Raw genomic sequence first — 21,753 nt, 5'->3', positions numbered from 1 at the left:
CTTGACAGCTAGCCAACGTTAAGGTTTATATGATACATGTTTTTTGGGGACAAAAATAAAATTTAGCATTAGCGTGTATCACTAATTGTAACAGCTAGCCACATTTAAAGGTTTAATAAGGAATATGCTTTTAAGAAAGGAGAGAATAGAAACTAGACAAGAAATGTTTGGCCCATTATGTATAGCTAATTATGACAGGTAGCCACCTTAGAAAATTCATAGAGAACCTGTTTTTGAGAAAAGAGAATGAAATAGGCAAGAACAAAAGTTGATCTTGATAGCTAACCATGTTATTGGTTTAATGGAAAACATGCTTTGGAGAAAAAAAACAGAAACAAATAGTCAATAAAAAAAAGTTAGCTTCTGCAAAGCTCGCTAATCTTGACAGCTAGCCACCTTAAAGATTTCTTAGGGAACGTGTTTTTGAGAAAAGACAATGAAATAGACAAGAAGAAAAGTTAATCTTGACAGCTAGCCATGTTATTGGTTTAGTAAAAACATGCTTTGAAAAAAAACAAAAAACAAATAGACAATAAGAAAAGTTAACACCTGCATAGCTCGCTAATCTTGACAGCTAGCCACTTTAAAGATAGAGAACGTGTTTTTGAGAAACGAGAGAATAGAATAGACACGAACTAAACTTAGCGTTGGCATATCTCGCTAATCTTGACAGCTAGCCACATTAATAGTTCAACAAGAAACTTGCTTTGGAGGAGAAAAAACAGACAATCAAAAAAAGTTAGCATCTACATAGCTCGCTAATCTCGACAGCTAGCCACTTTGAAGATTTCTTAGGGAACATGTTTTTGAGAAAAGAGAATATAATAGACAAGAACTAAAGTTAGTGTTGGCATATATTTTTAATATTCACAGCTAAACACATTAAAAGTTTTATAAGGAACATGCTTTGGAGAAAAAAAAGGGAAAACAATAGACAATAAGAAAAGTTAGCATCTGCATAGCTTGCTAATATTGACAGGTAGCCTCATTAAAATAATCATATAGAAGATATTTTTTTAGAAAAGAGAATTAGAGAATAGACAAGAACTAAAGTTAATCTCGACAGCTGGCCCTGTTATTGGTTTAATAAAAACATGATTTGCAAAAAAAAAAAGAGAGAGAGAAACAAATAGACATTAAGAAAAGTTAGCGTCTACATAGCTAATCTTTACAGCTAGCCCCCTTAAAGATTTCATGGGGAGTGTGTTTTTGAGAAAAGACAGAATAGAATAGACAGGAACTAAACTTAGTGTTGGCATATCTCGCTAATCATGACAGCTACCCACATTAATAGTTTAATAAAGAACATGCTTTGGAGGACAAAGGAGGAGAAAATAGAACAAAAGTTAGCGTTGGCATATCTCTCTAACCTTGACAGCTAGCCACCTTAAAGATTTCATAGGGAACATGTTTTTGAGAAAAGAGAAAATAATAGACAAGAACTAAAGTTAGCGTTAGCATATCTCGTTAATCTTCAGCTAGCTAAACATATTAATAGTTTAATAAGGAACATGCTTTGGAGAAAAAAAGGGAAAACAATAGACAATAAGAAAAGTTAGCGTCCGCATAGCTTGCTAATATTGACAGCTAGCCACATTAAAAAACATACTTTTTTTAGAAAAGAAAATTGAATAGACAAGGACTAAAGTTAGCGTTGGCATAGTTGCTAATCTTGACAGCTAGCCACATTAATAGTTTAATAAGAAACAGGCTTTAGAATAAAAAATCAACAAGAAAAAAAGTTTGTGTTGGCATATTTGCTAATCTTGACAGCTAGCCACATTAATAGTTTAATGAGAAACAGGCTTTAGAATAAAAAATAGACAAGAAAACAAGTTTGTGTTGGCATATTTGCTAATCTTGACAGCTAGCCACATTAATAGTTTAATAAGAAACAGGCTTTAGAATAAAAAATAGACAAGAAAAAAGTTTGTGTTGGCATATCTCGCTAATCATGACAGCTAGCCACGTTAAAGTTTAATAAGGAACGTGTTTTGGAGAAATAAGACACAAAAATAAACAAGAACGGCACGTATAGCTTACCCTGACAACTCGTCACTTCAAAAGTAGCTACGTTTGATTTAAGCTGAAAGCAGAGCATTGACCTTTATCAAGGTCGAACTGTCACCGTTTAGACTAACAAGATGCTGCTATTGATGAAGAAAATAAAGCCCGATGAATTCCCCTCCGCGGCCATGTTTGTTTTGGGAAACGCCGACGAAAAAAAATCAACGTAATGTGTTGCAATGAATGTTTTGTTGAGCGGCTTCCAGTGGAATCGATGGGGCGTGTAATTGGCGGCCACTTTGTGCGATTGTTAGGATAACCAGACGTCGTTGTGCGACACGGAAGATCGATGTTGCACAAACGCACACGCTCGGAAAAATGAAGGTAAATTTATGAGCGCGCGTATATGCAGCCAGAGCTCGATAATGGGTTCGCCTCTCGTCTTTAAAGGTGGTGTGCAGGATTTGAGAATTTAAGACTGCAATCATGACTTTAAAGCAGGAGATGGCGGCAGAGTAATACATGATATGCATGCAATTACCGTATTTTTCGCACTATAAGGCGCACCTAAAAGTTTCTTTTGTCTTTTATTAACATATTTGGTATTGGAGTAATCCAAAAGTAATTGAAAGTAATCCAGTTAAAGTAACCCTACCCAACCCTGGAAGTGCTTAACAAATACATTGGATTTGATTTGATAATTTTACTATATGCTTATTTACATTGTTTGGACTAGCTCAGAATATATCATTTTACATGTAAGTAGAAGGAAAAGTATAACCCGGCACCCTCCTCCACCCCTGGTTCAATTGGAGACGTACGAGATGATGAAAGTTGGTCTCACCTCGGTAATGGAGCTGGAGGACTCCGGCGTTTTGTTGACGGTCGCCACGGAAACGGATGGAGATCTGGTTGCTTCTGCTACGTAGAACCAGGCCTTTCATTAAGATCGATTCGTTGGCTAGGAGGAAAGATTCCCGGCCGCCTGTGTCCTCCACTCTCACTCGACCTCCTTCTGACGTGCTGCCATTCATCACCTAAAAAATTAAAGAAAATGACGATAAAAAACAAATGATGGTTGCTAATCCAAAACCATAAACAAAAAGAACAGATACCAAAAAGACTGAACAATCAAAATCGTTTGATTCAATGACACAAGCAGTATTTGCATGTATATTATATATTTTTATATGTTATATAGGGGCAGCACGGCAGTGGCTAGCGCATGTGCAGCACAGTTCTGAGGTCGTGAGATCGAACCACCTGTGAAGAGTTTGCATGTTCTCCTCGTGCTTGATATATTATACATCTACTTTTAAGTCTTTTTTGAAATTTATATTTTCCTTTTTTCCTTTCTATAATTTTTGTTGATGTTTCCCAAAAATATTTTTAGGCTTTTCTTTTACCCATTTTTTTCCATTTTTGCCTTTTTTTAATCGTACATTTTCCCATTGCAAAAAAAAATAAAAGACAACAATATGAGATGTTTTAGAATAAAATCGGTGATATATTTTTTTAAATGTTTTCAAACAAAGAAGAAAAAAAAATATTCACAATTATCACAAAAATGATCTCAGATAAGATTTTTTCTTACCTAATTAAATAAAAATATAAAGTAATTAGATATTTTTACTAAAATCATAAAAAAGGTTAAACACAATTTTTATATAAAAATTCATACCAAAACCAGATTTATTTTTTTCCCTCTCACTGCGTAAACTAAAATAAAGAAGATCTAAAAATAGGAATGATATTGAGGTACTCTTGCACCAACTCCCATTTGTCATATCTTACAATAGTTTCAATTTTTTTATCCAGAAAAAAATAATACAAAATAAAACAAAATAATTGTATATATAAAGTAAAAACAAATTAGCTGTTTAAAATAACATACTTTTTAAATGTGATAATCTGTCAGGACCCAATTGCGTTATGGTCGGTGGTTCGCGCCCCGGCCGAGTCATTCCTAAGACTTAAAAAGTGGTCGGCGGCGCCCTCTGTTGGCTGCGGCTGCATCGGCTCGCTACAACGGGTCAGGTGCAATCGACATTTCGTTCTGTGTACATTGTTACACAGAATGACAATACAAGGAAATTATTATTATTATTATTATTATTATGTTTCTCATAAGATTTATTAAAGGAAAGAGGAAGGGCTGCGCCCACGATCTGGCGTTCGCTAGGCGCGGGAAGCAAGCCGCGGGAAGCAAGCCGCTCTCGTATTCGGATTGTAATCCAAATACGGAAGTGGGAAGTGGACGGAAAAACAGGTCGATAGCCGGGACAAGAGAGCATAAACCTGGTCGGGGTCGGAAACGGGTCGTAAGCTGGTACGGTAGAGCAGTCGTGGTCGGGATCAAAAACGGGTCGTAACCGGTGACAGACGGGAGCGAAAACGGGACAGGTGGGAGTCAGGGTCAAAAAAGGATTGCCTAGTGTTAACTGAGGTTCACAGACGGACTGACAAAAGGTGACAGATAGGAGTGGGTTTGAATAGGGACAGAGAGCCAATCAGAATCCGAGGCAGTTGGCGCCAAAGGAGTGGGCAGGCGGTTCACATCGGTAATCATGACAATATTCATCGCAGCATTTTGGTACCAAAACACATGCTAATTGTAACAATATTATCACAAAGAATAACGATTATCATTCATATTTGTCTCCCGCTGCTTATATTTGTTTGTATTTTTTTAAAATAACACCCAAAAAAAAACCTCATGAAAGTGTGAGCGTTTGTTTTCCCCAGGCAAGGGAAGCTCATGAAGGACACAGGGGATGCATCCAGCATAAAACATTGGGGCCAAAGCCCCTGAGGGCCCCGTCATCCGTCACCTTCCACAGGACCTGTCATCGCAGCCGGCAACAGCTGTCCTGCCTCAATTATGACTCATTGGCCGTGTCAGGAGGGGGGGGCAGAGGATTTTTTTTTTTTTCAAGCCGCCTTCCATTCACCAACCCAGTGGCCGAATGCTCAAAAGTGAGACATGTTTCCATGCTCACCTAGCCAAATATTTATTCTTCTTACGGATGAATCTCCATATACAATGGTACTGTCACGATTGCCATGGCGCCCAATTGGCCCCGCCCGTGTGGCACCAGCTGCAGCCTGTTGACGGATTGGCTTCCTGTCAGTATTTAAACTCTGTCCTGTCAGTCCCCTTTTTTCGGCCCCTCTGCGAATCTCGGTTTTTACACGGCAAGCCCTTTTTCGCCTGTCCCGTTTTTTGCTCCTGTTTGTCTCCCACTACGATCTGTTTTGATCTCGACCACGTCTGCTCTCCCATCCCGAATAACGATCCGTTTTTTATCTCGACCATGTCTACTCTCCTCTCCTCGTTGCTGATCTTGACCGCGTTTTTTGCTCTCCTGTCCCGGCTACAGACCAGTTTTTTTTCCGCTCCCGACACCGCAATCGCTCGCCACAGAAGTGCCACTTCCGCGTTCAGAGCGACCTGCTCCCCGCGACCAGTGATCACCGGATCGTGTGTGCAATCCTTTCCCTTTTCCCCGATAAAACTTGTGAGAAACGTTGCACAAGTTGGTCCTGTTTCCGTTCTGGTCCTGACAGGTAGCTCTTTATAGGAATTTCATTTGTTCCAGGATCGTTTCGGCAGTAGTTCAGGAGGTAGAGCGCTCGTCTTGGGATCAAGGGATCCCAGTTCGAATCCCGGCTCCTCCGTGTTACACGTCGAAGTGTCCTTGGGTAAGACACTGAACCCCTAATACCCCCAAAAAGCAGGTTAGCGCCTTACATGGCTGCAAGGCCGCTATTGGAAAATGTGGAGCACATTGTAAAGCGCTTTGGGAAGTCATTGACTTGAAAAGCGCTATATAAATCCAGATCATTTAATTTCATCGTGCTTGTCACTTGAATTGGTTGTGTAAAAATAAAAATGAATTGATCCGCTCCTTAGGATACATCTTCCTGGTTACTCAACACAAATTTAAAATATTCATAGTTCACAGATCGCTGAACCGCTTGGATCATAGGGTCACCATTTTCCATGGCGTAGCTTGGAAAATTACAGCCCTGCAGTGCCCATCCCTTCTCTGGACCGTTTTATGGGTAGGAATTTGCTCCCCTACATGAAAAAAACAAGTACTGGTTTTCATTGGTACCAGTACCAGGAGAAGTCTCCCGATCTGAGTACTGTAAAGCACCTAGTCACAAACTAACCCATACTGACAAGTTCAAATTTCAGAACCCTGAACAAAATATCTCAATAGGGCCAACTCACAGAAGTTCAGGGATAGAAAAACCACTCATAATTATGCGCAAAACTAAAATATCTGCACAAGGTTGAATTTTGGGAACACACAACAAACATCATCTCACTGAATCATAAACTCTAAATCACAATGAGAAATAAAAAGCCTGGATTGAAGACCTTGATGAGCACTACTTTGCTGCTAAGTACCATATTTTCCAGACTATAAGGCAGACCTAAAAACCTCAAATTTGCCAGAAATTTGGTAGTGCACTTTACAAACCGGTGCACCTTATATACCGTAAATTCCGGACTATAAGCCGCTACTTTTTCCCCAAACTTTCAACCCTGCGGCTTATTCAATGATGCGGCCAATTCATGTAATTTTTCTAACGGCCGCCAGCGGCGCTCGAGTATTAAAGGTAAGATTTAAACCAGTGGAATATATGCGCAGAGGAAGACTGCAACTTCTTGGCTTGACTAGCGGCGAGAAATCTTTCACTAAAACTGGCCGCGTGCGAAAGGCAACTTTTTCGCAAGTCTGCCAGTGGATTCTGACAGCGTGGGGCAGCATCAAAAAATCCACCATCACCAACGGGTTTCGAAAAGCCGGTCTGCTGCGTGAGGGAGAGGAGGGCACAGAATCAGGGGTGGATGGGAGCGTGGGACGACGTCTATATGACTTTTTGACACTGAGGAAGACGACTTTGACAGCTTCAGTTCTAAAGAGGAAGATGAGGACGGTTTACCGTGATTTTTACAAGTACGGTATGTTTTTTTAACAAACCCGTTTACTGTTTTGCGAGCGTGTTGCTAGCGTGTTACTACCATTAACTGCCCGGATGAAAGTATTATTAAAGCTTTGAAAACTCTCTCGGTGTACCGTCTTTTTTTGTAAATATGTGTAACCATGTATACTATGTATTTGCAACTGTATATTTTTGTAATGTATTTATTTTGGACACTTATTCTGATATGTTTTGAACGGCCAATTAAAAAGAAGGAGCGTAACAAACGCGGGGTGACGGGAAGTGGGTACCGGTAAAGGTGAGTGTTTGTGGACACGGCGGACAATAGTGGATATATATTTTTCCCACCCTTACCTTTGGAAATATACACTTTTTTCCTTGGATTACTTTCAACGGGACCCGGACTCTGCAGGTCTGCATCAAACCGGTACCGGTATCATTTTCCGTTCATTTTGCCGACTGTGATTTTTGGACTATGTACTTTAATGAAGGAGATCCAGTTTCAATCGCGAGACTTAAAGCCGGGATTGGGTTAATTTTGTGTTTGTGTTACATTCTTTTAATGTGGGCGCATGCGGCTTATATACAGGTGCGGCTTGTGTATGTACAAAATCGGTTTTCCTCTTAAAATGTGGTGGGTGCGGCTTATAATCAGGTACGCTCTATAGTCCGGAATTTACGGTAGTTAATTTCTGTCAGTTACACTTTCTTGCAAAAGTTTAATGATCATGTTACTACATGTTACTACATAATAGCACTCCGGTAATTTACTTTGTCCGAGTCATTTTGCAAGTACAAGTTGAGTGTTTGAATGATTTTATTATGCAATAAAGTTGTTTTGACTGCAACGACCTTTTACAGATATTGTATCATCGACTAGCGTGGGCGGCTTTTACTTTAATTACAAAAGGTGCTGTTGCGCATTAGCGAAATGTCCACTTCACTTGTTTACATCCGGGCAGTGTTCCTCATAAGCTGCGCACATTCTCAGCACACAAGAAAATCTAGCCAGCGCACAAAAATGAGGGCTCAAAGTTACTAATTAAGAAGCGACTTAAGTCAAAGTTACAGTGCATGAAGGTAAAAATACACGTGTTCCCCTGACGTTGTGCCCTAAATGCGCTATTTTGAAGTTGAACGAAGTTGAGTAAAGTTAGTTGAGTATGTCGAGAACCGGCTTCTTCGGCTCGGCACACTAAAAGGCACCGGCTCTTTCGGGTCCTAAACGGCTCTTCGGGTTGTCTTTTCTTCTTTAATTCCAACATGACCAAATATTAAGTAAAATTATGCACATAATGACTTAAAGGAGGGGCAGCACGGCGGCGCAGTGGTTAGCGCATGTGCGGCACAGTTCATGTCTTGGGAACCTCCTGCGTGGGTTCAAATCCAGCTCCAGACTTCCTGTGCGGAGTTTGTATGGTCTCCCCGTGCTTCCTCCAGGCACTCCGGTTTCCTCCCGCATTCCAAAAACATGCATTTCAGGTGAATTGGCCGGTCCAAATTGTCCCTAGGTGTGAATGAGTGAGTGAGTTGTCTGTCCCCGTGTGCCCTGCGATTGGCTGGCAACAAGTTCAGGCAAGTTCAGGGTATCCCCTGCCCACTGCCCGATGATTGCTGGGATGGGCTCCAGCACCCCCGCGACCCTACTGAGGATAAGCGGTGTAGCTGATGAGATGAGATGAGATGAGATGACTTAAAGGAAGGGGGGAATAGAACAAAAAAGAAAAAAATACCATAATGAAAAAGTAATGAAAAGCTGAGAAAAAAAGAAACTAAAGGAAGAGAAAAAAAGAAGGAAAAATTTAGAAAAAATCCAGAAAAAAAGAATAGAAAGAAATGTAGGAAAAAAGTAAATAGAGAACAAAAAGAAAAAAGTAACAGCTCGGAAAAAATAAACACAATGACACCTTTTTAAAGGAAATTTAAAAAAAGTAGAAAAAAACACGGAAAAAAGAAGAAAAAGTTTGTGTTTCATTCAAATAATTTCCAATTGTATCAAGCGAATCTTGTTGCCAACATTGTACTTCCACTAAAAAATGTAACCAAGTTCAGTTCTGTATCTTACAACCGAATAAATAAGCCCCCCAAAAATGTTAATATTATGCAACAAAATATATAAAAAGAGATAGATATCTTGTGAAAGAATTGTAAGACAGTTTGTAGGCCGTACAACCTTTGCAATCGTACATGAGTCAATTCATTCAAAAGAGAAAAATCATTTTGCATTGCCGGAAACTCAGCAAAATGTAACTTGATGTCAAGTTTTGGACATGTTTGATAATGATTTAGTTGCCACACTTGGGATTATGGTTGCTCACTGTTGTTTCAAGCGTTGCTCACCGACTTTGTGTGAACGTTCAGACCCGTGGAAAATTACAGGGAACATTGCATCCGGGCTATCAGAATAGAAAAACAGAGGTTTGACGTCTATCGTCGTGGAAAAAAACCCACACTCAAAAAATGGACTGAGAAACGCCGATAATTTATTGTTGAAAAACATCTGGCGCGCCTTCGTAATGAACATTTACAGTGGCTCTCAGGAGCCGTTGTCGAAACGAGGAGGATGTAATCAAACTCATCTCACTATACATGGAAATTAAACGACCCGGCAGCTCGGGTGGGTGGTCATAAATCAACGGCTTTTGGACTCAGCGGCTGCAAAGACCTCATTATGATGATGAAACCCACTGACCGGTATAGCGAGGTGTCGACGGAGGCCACCTGCCTCGTCGCCCTCTATTTCGTAAGCTCATTTCTCCATCGCGGGCCGAATAAGCCGCCTCCAGGTGCTGTTTTCTGGACGTCTCGATAAATTCTGTTCAAAAAGGGGCCCGGAAACATTATCTCGATTCGACACTCGCCTCCATACAAATAAGCCGGGAGCAATTCCTCATTTTCGGCCCGTGGAAAACAATGACTCCGTCCCAGGCAGCCAAATTCTGAGTGCTAATGAGAACATGCCAGAGGCGATTGCAGAATCCATTACTAAATACCTTTTTCTGAAAATATATTTATTCACCTGTGACAAAACCACAACACCCAATTGGAAGTTGTGAGATTTTCTCACTTCAGTATGATGATAGGATTACAGAGAATACATTCTACAATTGCATTAATATGCCAACATAAATTATACACTTAGGAATACCACAAGGTTCCATTCTGGAGCCGTTACAGTTTCTATGAATAATCTTGCAAATATATTCTATTATTTACATATTATTCCGATTGCTAATTTCTAGTTTAAAAAATGGATACATATACATCCTTCCATAGATCTGAGCATCCACACATAGTCTTTGATCATCACTTGAAAAATTATCACGATTATCAATATAAGACCTAGTGGTCAAAACCTTAGATCATGAGTCTCCAACCTTGTTCAAGCTAAGAGCTACGTTTTGTTACAATTTAGCGCAAATGCCTATGTCATTATGTTATTATTATTTTGTTACAATAATGCTAGCAGATTAATTATGGAAGTAGGGTGAAGAATACTCAGTCCACCACTAAAAATCACAATGCTCCAGCAATCGTGAGCTATTTTACTTAATATGATAAAACATGTTTTTTCCTATGCTACAGTTTATATATTGATTCCTTGCTCTGCCAATACAATGATGGATAAGATTCATCAAGGTTCATTTATTTGTCAAGTCAAGTCACATTTATTTGTATAGTCCTTAATCACAAGATGTCTCAAAGGACTGCACAGGTCACAATGACACCATCCCCTGATCTTAAACCAACATGTAAATCTGACTGTGCCTCACCAGACAAGAACTTCAGAAAATCATAGTAGGATTGATCTTTCTTGAAACTTAAATCCAGATTTATTCATTTTTTAAAACTGACACCGATACAGTGGAACCTCGCTAGTTCGCGGTTCCACTTTTGCGGGTTCAGAGCTTCGCGGGTCTAAAAAATCTACCTTGCCTTCTCAATAAAAGCATTTATTGACTTGCGCGAGCTTATGTCAACTGAGGACACGGTGTGGACACTCTTATTGTGAAGGGGAGGGGGAGGCCCTGACACAATGCTTAGTCATGGTGAGTTACCGCTTCGCTCACCCCCCCTCTTTTAACTCCTCCCACCTCACCCCCTTCTTATGTGGCGCTCAGTTTATCATGGAGGAACTCGGCGACGCGACGTAAGTATATTCTCTTGTCACATTTCATCTCAAGTTTGACTTTATTATACCAAAAGCAAGCGGTTGTTTGTACTACCTAAACACGGCTAATTGTGTGTGGTCTCGTGTATTTGTTGTAAAAGCCGTTCGATGCCGCTAGCTATGGCATGTTGTTATTGTCAGAAGGTAGCTCTTTCACTTTCATTAAAATGAACACAGACCATTTTTTTAACTGTTGTTTCCCAAAAGGCTTTACAAAAACTCATCAAATATCACATTTTCACTGTTTTTACTTTCAATATGTAACCGGTAGTGTTAACGAGCGAAATAAACTGCGATTGCTGCATGTGGTTGAGAGCGGTTACTACAATCATACTGAATGGTTCGTAGTGGTTTCGCCGCAGTCCTATTCCGTGTACATACAACATATTTTACAGTTTTTTTTTTTTGTTATAACATGAATTTCACCCTCTCTCTCTCTACCCGTATTCTATATGGTGTACTGTATACAGGGAGGGTATACTGTATACGTTTTTTAAGCATTTTTGAAGGGGCGCCGCTACTTCGCTGATTTTCAGTTTTCGCAGATGGTCTTGGTCCCCATTAACCGCGATAACCGAGGGATTACTGTATTACGTGCATAATACAGTAATCCCTCGGTTATCGTGTGCTTTCTTTCCTAACGGAAACGGATGACTCTTCCCGGCTCCCCATTTTCCAAGCCAGCTGCATCTGTCAATGGTTCCCGCTGCAAGATGAGGAAGTAGGAGTAAGGAGAACATTGCACTCGACGGAAAATGAGACGTTGCGATAGAGGCGACGATTGTTTCCATTAATCAAGTTTTGGAACAGAGAAGAATGGAGAAGGCGGCTCTTCTTTTCTTCATGTTGTGCCTTTCAGGAACAAGACAGGGACATAAAGCCCGGGCTTGATCCTGATGAGCTTTTTAGGGTGTCAGGGCTTTGCCGAGATGAGTTTTCGTGAAGCCTAGCCGTCTTGAGAGGAACGCTTTTCAGGTGACACTAATTGCTGTTGCACCCATCAAACTGTCATAAAAGGAGAAGGCTGTGGCTGGCAGAGGGCTTGTGTTCCTTCAAACACACAGCGTCACCTCAGAAAAAACCAAGAGATTCGAGATGCACGCTCGAAAATACTAAAAGCAATCCACCAGGCATGAATCGAAAGCTATGGAAAAGTGCAGGCGGCTGTAAATAAACTCAAATGTCACAGCTTGAGAGGCATGGAATAAAGTGGGGGTGTTTTATTGCCAGGTTAGAAGCTCATCTCATGAATAAGATTGATGCAAGGTTGGCTTTGGCTTTTCCCAAGAAGGTTGTTAACTCGCTAAAACACTCACAACCGGGTGGAGCAGCAATCTTGCACTGTTAGGTCGGAACACTCCCCAGACTCGTTTTGGCTGGGGGCCACATGGTAGAAAAAACATTCTCACGGGGGCCTAACTAGTAAATTAATGACATAAAATGTGTGCCTTCGCTGGAGGGATTGGGGTCTTTTCCGAGGCTCACAACTAAAGGATTATTCAAGGGTTTAAGATTTGGTTATAAAACAATTGTAAAGTCCCAATGTGCTGTATTTGACCACTAGGTGGCACTGTGTTGTCTGGAACGAGCAAGGGCCAGTAATGGTATACGGCGCCGACCTATGTCGCGATTCTGCGGTGTAAAAGAAGTAGACTTCTTGACTTTTGCTGGTCGTTTTATTTTGTTCTCGATTTTTTTGAACTAAAATTATTATTGGTATGATTTTGCCTAGTATTCAATAATTCTCTCTCTCTCTCTCTCTCTTCCTGCACCGCTTATCCTCAGTAGGGTCCCGGGGGTCCCAGCTATCTTCGGGCAGTGGGCAGGGGACACCCTGAACTGGTTGCCTGCCAGTCGCAGGGGACACAGGGACGGACAACTCGCTCGCTCATTCACACCTAGGGACAATTTGGACCAGCCAGTTAACCTGAAAGGCATGTCTTGGGAATGTGGGAGGAAACCGGAGTGCCCAGAGGGAACCCACACAAGCACGGGGAGAACATGCAAACTCCACACCGGAGGTTCAATCTCATGACCTCAGAACTGTACCACACATGCGCTAACCACTGCGCCGTTGTGCTGCCCTATTCAATAACCATAACACTATATACATTTTTACTGGATGAACCTTTTTTCTACCACTAGGAGGCGCCAAACTTAGTGCACTGTATCTTTAGGGTTTTTCTTTTCCTCAATATGTTTTTCCTTCAATAGGGTTTGATCTCTTGTAGTGTTTATTAACTGAATATTTGTAAAAAATAATATAAAAAAATAAAGAGAAAAATTGAATTAATTTCCATAACAATTTATTTAAATCTGAAAAACCTGCTGACTGTAATGTGAGATAAATAGCTCACAAACACTAATTTAAAAGAGGTTTTTATTGAGGAATAGGAATGTAATGGCAGATTGCAAATAATGTTCTTAATTTTAAGAACTGTTGACTTAAATCAGAAAAATAAAGCTTAAATTAAACAACACTAGCTATTATTTGCATTATCACAGTGTATAAAATAAATACAATCAACATCTTTTTTTTTTTTTACTTAAAAAAACATCAAGATAAATAAATACTTAAAACATATGGCTCAATAGACGGAAAGGTTTAGTCTGTTTAGGATAAAATGTATCTGTTTTTTACTTTATTTATTTATTTTTGGGTGAACACTATGTTTGATAAGGTATAATTTTATTAATTTATTATATAAAATTTGGGAAATTTAAAGGTTCCTTTTTATTGTGGTCTGTAGAAAGAAACAAAAGTTTGAATTCCATTAAAATAGGAAACATGATACTCCAGAAAGTTTTACTGATTTTAAGTATCATTTTTCTTAAATATAGTATCGGCAGATAATTTTGATGTATTTCAATAATAGTAATGCAAATCCAATTTCAATACAATTCTAGATGTCAGTCATTTTTTATAAATGAAAAAAATCACAAAGAAAAATTGAAAGAAGAAAAATGATCTTCCTCATAATTCTGTATCTTGTTTAAGTATTAGTTTTCTGTAAACTTATTAAAACAACTAAAGAGAATTTTAAGAATGTGAAATGTTCTCATAATCTTATAAACATTGAGATATACGTACCGTAAAATAAAAGACCCAATTGCCAGAAATGTTTGTCCAATTAGGGTATTATTTCCGTATTTTATTTTATTCACATATTTAGTTTTTGTGTGCATTTAGAATATGTTGACCCATTTAAAAATATATATTCACATTATTTTATATTATTCTTGGGGGTGGGGTGATTTCCACACTATAAAGCACACCGAAAATAAGGCACATGATATTGTCAGGACCAGAACGGAAACAGGACCCAATTGCGTAACGTTTACGTTTAAGTTTTATTGATGGAAAGAGGAAGGGTTGCGCCCACGATCCGGTGTTCGCTGGACGTGGAAAAGCAAGTCACTCCCGTACTCGGAATGTGATCTGAACACAGAAGTGGATCTTCCGTAGCGATCAATGGCGGTGTCAGGGACGGGAATAACTGGTCGGTAGCCGGGAACGGGAGAGCAAGGCGTGGTCGGGGTCGGAAACGAGTCGTAAGCCTTCTGGGAGAGTAGACGTAGTTGGGAACAAAAATGGGTCGTAAGCCGGGAGGGGAGAGCAGGTGTGGTCAGGATCAAAACAGGTCGTAGCTGGAGACAAACAGGAGCAAAAACGGGACAGGCGGGAGTCAGGGTCGAAAAAGGCTTGCCTTGTAGACATAGTGATTCACAGTCAGACTGACAACAGGGGAGTAAAAGGACAGGGTTTAAATAGGGACAAGGAGCCAATCAAAACCTGCGGCGGTTGGCGCCAAAAGAGTGGGCACAGATGATTCCCATCAGTAATCATGACAGATATATATTTCTATATATATACGATATATTTTTCATCTGAAAGCTGCATGGAATTAAAACTACATCAAGAGCAGAATAAATAAACAAATACATTTCAATTTAATTTATTAATTTCATTGAATATAAATCATCATTAGGGCATCTGGTGTCAACATTAAAATTAATTTAGCAACAGACAACCACAAGAAAGCACTCAAGGACAACTATGTTTCTCAAAAGCAGAACAGTTAATGTATGCAGTATCATTTCATTCCAACTATGCATTTCCAATTGTATCCACCGTATTTTTCGGTATATAAGAGGCACTTTGCGCCTTATAGTCCGGAAAACAAAACAAATTCTAGAAAAATCCCTAATTTGAAGAACTGTGACTTAAAAACTCAAATGCACCCGACCACAAACGCTTCCAACATCCGTCTAGGATCCATACAACCGCCAATTGGTGTCTGCCGATTACGCAATCCATATTTTAGCTTTGACAGCTCGCGACGCATCACAGAGTCAGAAAAAACAAATAGTCTTTGTTGTAGAAAACCCTGCTGGTAAATTAACACCACCAAAAGAAAAGTCATTCTCCGCCTCATCAATCATGCTCAACCAGGGTCAAATTTGCGGCCATTTTTTTCCCCCTTTCGGTAGAAACACACCGAATTTAAAGTAAGGGTACTCGGATCGATGCGGCAATCGAAGCGTGTCTGTGAAGAGGCTGCGTGTCAAGTGTTAGTGCCGCTTATTAAAATGACGATTGATTGGAGTCAGAAGAGCGTGGTCAACTGCCGTCTCATCGACAAACAATTGGCGAAGCTCGGAAGGCCTGGAAAGTCAAGCGTGCTTTATTTTTTCTTTTCTTTTCAAATGTTTATCCAACTCAGTGAATCATTTCCAAAACAGAAATGTAAGTATAAACAAGATGAAATAACACAATCGTGGTCAATTTAGGTCAAACCTTTTTTTTGTTTGTTTTTAGTCTACCTCTTCCATTTCTTTTACCGTATTTATTCGTGTATAACACTCACATGTGTGTATAACCCACACCCCTATTTAAAAAAAAATTAACATTTCAATAAACAAACATTACCCCGATTTTAGCTAACTGGCATTGGCTCCCTGTTAGCTTAAGATGTGATTTTAAGGTTCTGTGGGTAGTATACAAATCATGCATGGACTTGCTCCCTCATATCTTTCAGATTGAATTTCCCTTCTATGGCCTGCGCTCTGAAAATGCTGGTCTACTAGTGATCCCAAGAGCCAAGAAGAGATCTGCAGATTCGAGAGCGTTCTCCATTCGGGCCCCGGTGCTGTGGAATGCTCTTACCCCAGAGATTCCATCTGCAACCTCAGTGGAAATGTTTAAATTTAAGCTTAAAACACACTTCTACTCTATAGCATATGAATAACCTATATTTTATGTTGACAATATCTGTTTATTATTTTTTATTGCAAAATACATTGCAGCCTGGTCATCCTGGAAGGGGGATTACCTCATGTGCAGTCCCTTCTCAAGGTTTCTTCATTTTCCTCATGTTCAGGTTTTTGAGTTTTTCCTTGCCCTTATGTAGGTTTTAGATCAGGGGATGGTGTAATAATAGTCTATAGTTTGCAATAATTTGTGGTCTGTGCAGCCCTTTGAGACTCTTTGTGATTAAGGGCTATACAAATAAAAATGACTTGACTTGACGGGAGGCGGCGCGGCGGGTCTGTGGTTAGCGTGCAGCCCCATGGTGCGAAAATCTAGGTTTTGATTCCATTTTTGTGTGGCCATGATTAAAATCATTTTTGACAATGTAAACCATGAACACTATGCATACAAAAAATGTATTCAGTACCCTTTCAAATCCGATTTGTCAGCTACACCAAGGAATCGTTTCCCTTGCCGTGCTTTTCTGCGCATTTTTTCATTTTTTCAGGACAACTTTCCTTTTTTTCCATCCTTCAACATTTATCTCTGGTACTGTGGATAAAAACACTGAGATATTTAAATTAAATCTAATGCTTTTTCATATGTCATCTGTGTCATTGGTTCTCAACCGGTCTGACTTCAGGACCGACCATTTCACTCTAAAGACAAGTTGCAACACAAATCAAGAAAACATTTAGCTTTTAAAATGTATCCAATGACAGAATTGTGCAGTTCGAATCAGAGATAGTATAGTATATTAACTTTTTGTTGTCACTGTGTACCCATTTTTCTTCCCTCATCACTACTTGGGAGCCATTACTATGGGCAGACGATCAAAACAATACCAACAAATTCACAATAAAATGAGATGTGCTCCCTCTTAACACGTGCCGATTAAATGAACAGGTAGAAAAGATCGAACAGGGCAGAATATTTTGTTGACTGTAGTTTTTATCATCCTCTTTTTTTTATCTTGTTTCTGGACTAAAATAAGAAAAAAAACTATACCTTATTGGAAAAATGATGTTACCCAGCATTCAGGAGATTCTTTTTATATTGAACAAACAATCAGCTGCTAGATATATTGGCTTTGCTTATTTTAAGGATCTTGGCCACTGTACTGAAGCTCAACTTCTTGTAGCCTTGGGAAGCCTTATGTAGTGCTACAATGCATTTATTTAAGGTGCCAAGAGAGTTATCTGCCATGGTGTGCCATATTGGGAGTTTCATTGACCAGTAAGATAGAGTGTACTTCAAATGGAACACACCTGATCCCTGAGACCTAGTAAGAGTAACAAGTCACATGGCATTTTGGGGGAAAATAACAAGCAGTGCTTTGTTTGGACATACAGGGTTGAAGTGCATGTGGGGCGTACTCGCTTTTGTGGCCAGAAGTTAAGTTATTGATGGCTGTATTTTGAATTTTTTAAGGTGAAAAATAATTTTACTCTACTATATAAGCTTTACACAGAGTTCTTTGTGTCTTCAGTGTTGTTCTGTTAAACATTATAATTAAATATCTGCAGATATGTGAGGGGTGTACTCACTTTTGTGACATACTATAAATGAGTATAAGGATAATTAAATTTGATGTTAGTTTTAACTTTTTCCGCCTTCCTTTTTTTTTGCAGTGCATGTGATTTAAGTCTGTTTTTTTCCCCCCAATAATTCCAAAACAAGATACAGGAAATAAAAATCTGTAGAGTTGCATTAATATCTTTTTACCAGCTGAGTCGCTGGTATTTCTAAAAAGTGCTGATTCATAACAACATGCATGTTTGATGCAGATGGGCCATGCCAAAGTGGAGATTACATATTTAATTCAAAAGCAGCAAAAGCCTGAAAAAAAAAACCCATTAACGCTTGAAAAGCTTTCCCGTACAACTGATACCAATCAAGGCACCAAAATGGCCAGACAAATAAAAATACGGCGGCATTAGTATGGAAATGGGAAACAAGAAAAGAACTGAAGAAGAAATGAGATTGGCGGTATTGAACACAAAATCTATCCCCGCCATCTTCTGGAACGCCGCCGCTGCCTTAAGCCTGTCAGAAAATGGAAACACTCCTGCAATCACGCTTTGTGGCAGTGGGAGAAATTGCCCGTCTGGGCTCCTAACCCCCTTCAATGCATCAAGCTGGAGCACCCCCCTGCAGAATTCATTCCCCTTTTCACCTCCGCAACACAAAATTCCAAACCCTGACGGACCTGCGAGGACAACGAGAGATGGAGAAAGCAAGCTAGGGAAAGGAAAGGATAGGAGTCTTACAAAACAGCCCTCTTATCCGCATATTTCATCAGTCAAATTAGACCGAAACTGATTTGAAGACATTTAACAGTGAATTATACATCCTAGACAGGGTTGGGTAGGGTTACTTTAACTGGATTACTTTCAATTACTTTTGGATTACTCCAATACCGGCGGCAGTAGTTCAGGAGGTAGAGCGCTCGTCTTGGGATCAAGGGATCCCAGTTCGAATCCCGGCTCGTCCGTGTTACTTGTCGAAGTGTCCTTGGGTAAGACACTGAACCCCTAATACCCCCAATAAGCAGGTTAGCGCCTTACATGGCTGCAATACAAGGAATATTGGGGAAATGTGGAGCACATTGTAAAGCGCTTTGGGAAGTCATTGACTTGAAAAGCGCTATATAAATGCAGATCATTTCATTTCATTTCAATTCAATACCAAATATGTTAATAAAAGACAAAATAAACTAAATATGAATAAAATGACTCAATTTTGTGCAGGCTTGGGGAGTAACGGAATACATGGAACGGCAAAAAGGATGTTGGCAAGCTGTTTGGATTTATTTTCATTTTGTTTCTAAAGTATCTATCTATCTATCTATCTTTCTAGTTTTGCCGGAGATCAAAGAGACCAAAGCCAGGAGAGAAAGCTTACCACGTGATGTGAGTCGTCATTTTATTTGATTTGATTTGGTATTGGAGTAATCCAAAAGTAATTGAAAGTAATCAAGTTCAAGTAACCCTACCCAACCCTGATCCTAGATTGCCACTTGTGAAGCCCCTTCTGAAGGTTTCTTATTTTTCTCATGTTTAGGTTTTGAGTTTTTCCTTGCCCGCATGTTGGTTATAGATCAGGGGATGTTGCAATTGTGGCCTTTTGAGACATTTTGTGATTAAGGTTGATACAAATAAATTTTACATGACTTTACATTTCTTTTCATAGCAAAGTCGTTTAATGCAATGGTTCTCAACTGGTCTTGATGACCCACCATTCCAATCTAAAGACAAGCTACGACCCAAAAAAAAAAAAAAAAAAAAAATCCAGTACTGTGCAGTGAAAAGCAGAAGATGTATGATATATTCACCTCTTTAAAAAAAATAATAAAAAAACAAACGGTTAGCAAAACCAATCCACTTTCAAGAACTGTATATACTTGCTATACTGTAGTGATTTGTAGTATTTCACTCCCTCTCTTTCTCTCTCTTTTTCTGATTTTTTCTTTCTCTTTCTTGATCTCTTTTTCTCTTTCTTGCTTTCTCTTTTTTCTCTTTCCTTCTCACACTCTCTCTTTCCCTTCTTATATTCCCTCTCTCTCATTTTTTTCTCTATTGTTTTCTTTCTCTGTCTTGCTCTTTGTTTTTCTCTTTTTCTCTCTTTTACTTTCTCTTTCCTTCTCTTTCCTTCTCACCTTCTCTCTTTCCCGCTTTTTCTCATTTTTTTCTATTTTTCTCTCTCTCTTTTGCTCTTTCCTTCTTTTTTTCTCACTGTCTCACTGTTCTCCACTCTCTTTCTAATGCTCACTCTTGTTCTCTCTTTTTCTTACTCTATCTTTTTCTCCTTTTCTTGTACTTTTGATCTTTCTTTTTCTCACTTTCTTTCTTTAATTTTCTTTTACAGTCTCTTTACTCTTTTTTTCTCTCTACGTGTCTCTCTCCTTTTTTCTCATTTTCTGTCTATCGCGTTCTCTCTCTCTATTTCTCTCATTTTTTCTCCATGTTTCTGTCTCTCTCACCTTCTCTAATGCTGTCTCCTATGTTCTCTCTCTCTTTATCTTTCTCTCTAATTTCCCCCTCTCATTTTCTCTTTCCTTTTCTCTTTTTCTTAAACCTACTAGTCTGGCACCCATGAGATTTTTCTTTTAAGCATGTGGCCCCCAGCTCAATTGAGTTTGACACCCCTGTTCTAGTAGATGAAATATTGTTTTATTATTTTAATTTATAGTAAGTATGGTAAATAATCAGGGCAGCACGGCGGGGCAGTGGTTACCGCATGTGCGGCACAGTTCTAAGGTCTTGGGAACCGCCTGTGTGGTTTCAAATCAAGCTACCGGACTTCCTGTGCGGAGTTTGTATGTTCTCCCCGTTCTTGCGTGGGTTTCCTCCGGGCAATCCGGTTTCCTCCAACATTCCCAAAACATGCTTTTCAGGTGAATTGGCCGGTCCAAATTGTCCCTAGGTGTGAATGAGCGAGCGAGTTGTCTGTCCCTGTGTGCCCTGTGATTGGCTGGCAACCAGTTCAGGGTGTCCCCTGCCCACTGCCCGATGATTGCTGGGAATGGGCTCCAGCACCCCTGTGACCCTACTGAGGATAAGCGGTGCAGCTAATGAGATGAGATGAGATGAGATGAGTAAATAATCATTCATAATCATTCATCTCCATTTCGATTCTTTGTGGCATTTCCTTGCACCATCTACCGATATCCCATAAATCTATTTCGGCTCAAATGAAAATGTTGCCCAGTGCAATATAGCAAAAATTGATGTCAAAATGATTTGTGATTACATCGCAGTCATGCACTCGATTACGACAGTGTGCAAATTCTGTCCACGGAAATACGAGTTGGTGGGTTGGGGGGGGTTTAGCCCCATTCCCCCCGAGATAGTTGCAAGAAAATGGCAAACAAACTCATCAGGGAAGTGGAAGCAATCAATTTACTCGCTCCGCCGATAGTTCGTGGCAGGGCTCTTTTCTTATTGGATGCTGTGATTAAAGGGAGATTAGTATCACCGAAATGGCTTCGCACAACATGATCAAAAGTGGAACTCTCCAAATGAGGGGAAGGAGCATTTCAATTGCCTAATAGATCAATTCGTGTGTGTGTGATAGGAGATGTGAGGAGGATGCATTCTATGGAATAAAAAAAACCTGGATGTGTTACTTTTTAGTTGTTAGTGAAAGAATAAGGTACAGTGAGCTTCTGGCCAGTGTTCCCTCTAAGCTGCGCGCGTGCGCAATTGCGCACTGCTCGCACATTCTCAGCGCACTAGAAAATCTAGCCAGTGCACAAAAATGAGGGCTCAAAATTTCAAATTAAGAAGCGACCTAAATCAAAGTTAAAGTGCATGAAGGTAAAAATACACAGGTTCCCCTGACGTTGTGTCCTAAATGCGGTATTTTG

The 21,753-nt window shown here is 39.7% G+C and overlaps 1 protein-coding gene across 2 annotated transcripts in view; it reads right to left on the bottom strand.

Moving 5' to 3' along the window:
* The window catches only part of LOC148349019 (seizure protein 6 homolog), a 169,975-nt gene that overhangs the window by 46,691 nt on the left and 101,531 nt on the right, over window positions 1-21,753 (bottom strand). For both annotated transcript variants that reach the window (XM_088320942.1, XM_088320941.1), the window contains exon 4: window positions 2,852-3,044. In XM_088320942.1, the coding sequence (XP_088177068.1) occupies window positions 2,852-3,044 (193 nt within the window). The remainder of the gene's footprint in view (window positions 1-2,851; window positions 3,045-21,753) is intronic.

Source organism: Urocampus carinirostris, chromosome 17, assembly GCF_059441175.1.
Source record: "Urocampus carinirostris isolate Australia breed hairy pipefish chromosome 17, RoL_Ucar_1.0, whole genome shotgun sequence".
In the NCBI taxonomy this organism is placed as follows: domain Eukaryota; kingdom Metazoa; phylum Chordata; class Actinopteri; order Syngnathiformes; family Syngnathidae; genus Urocampus; species Urocampus carinirostris.
The sequence above is the reverse complement of the archived record's forward strand: the minus strand, read 5'-3'. Positions and strand labels throughout refer to the sequence as shown.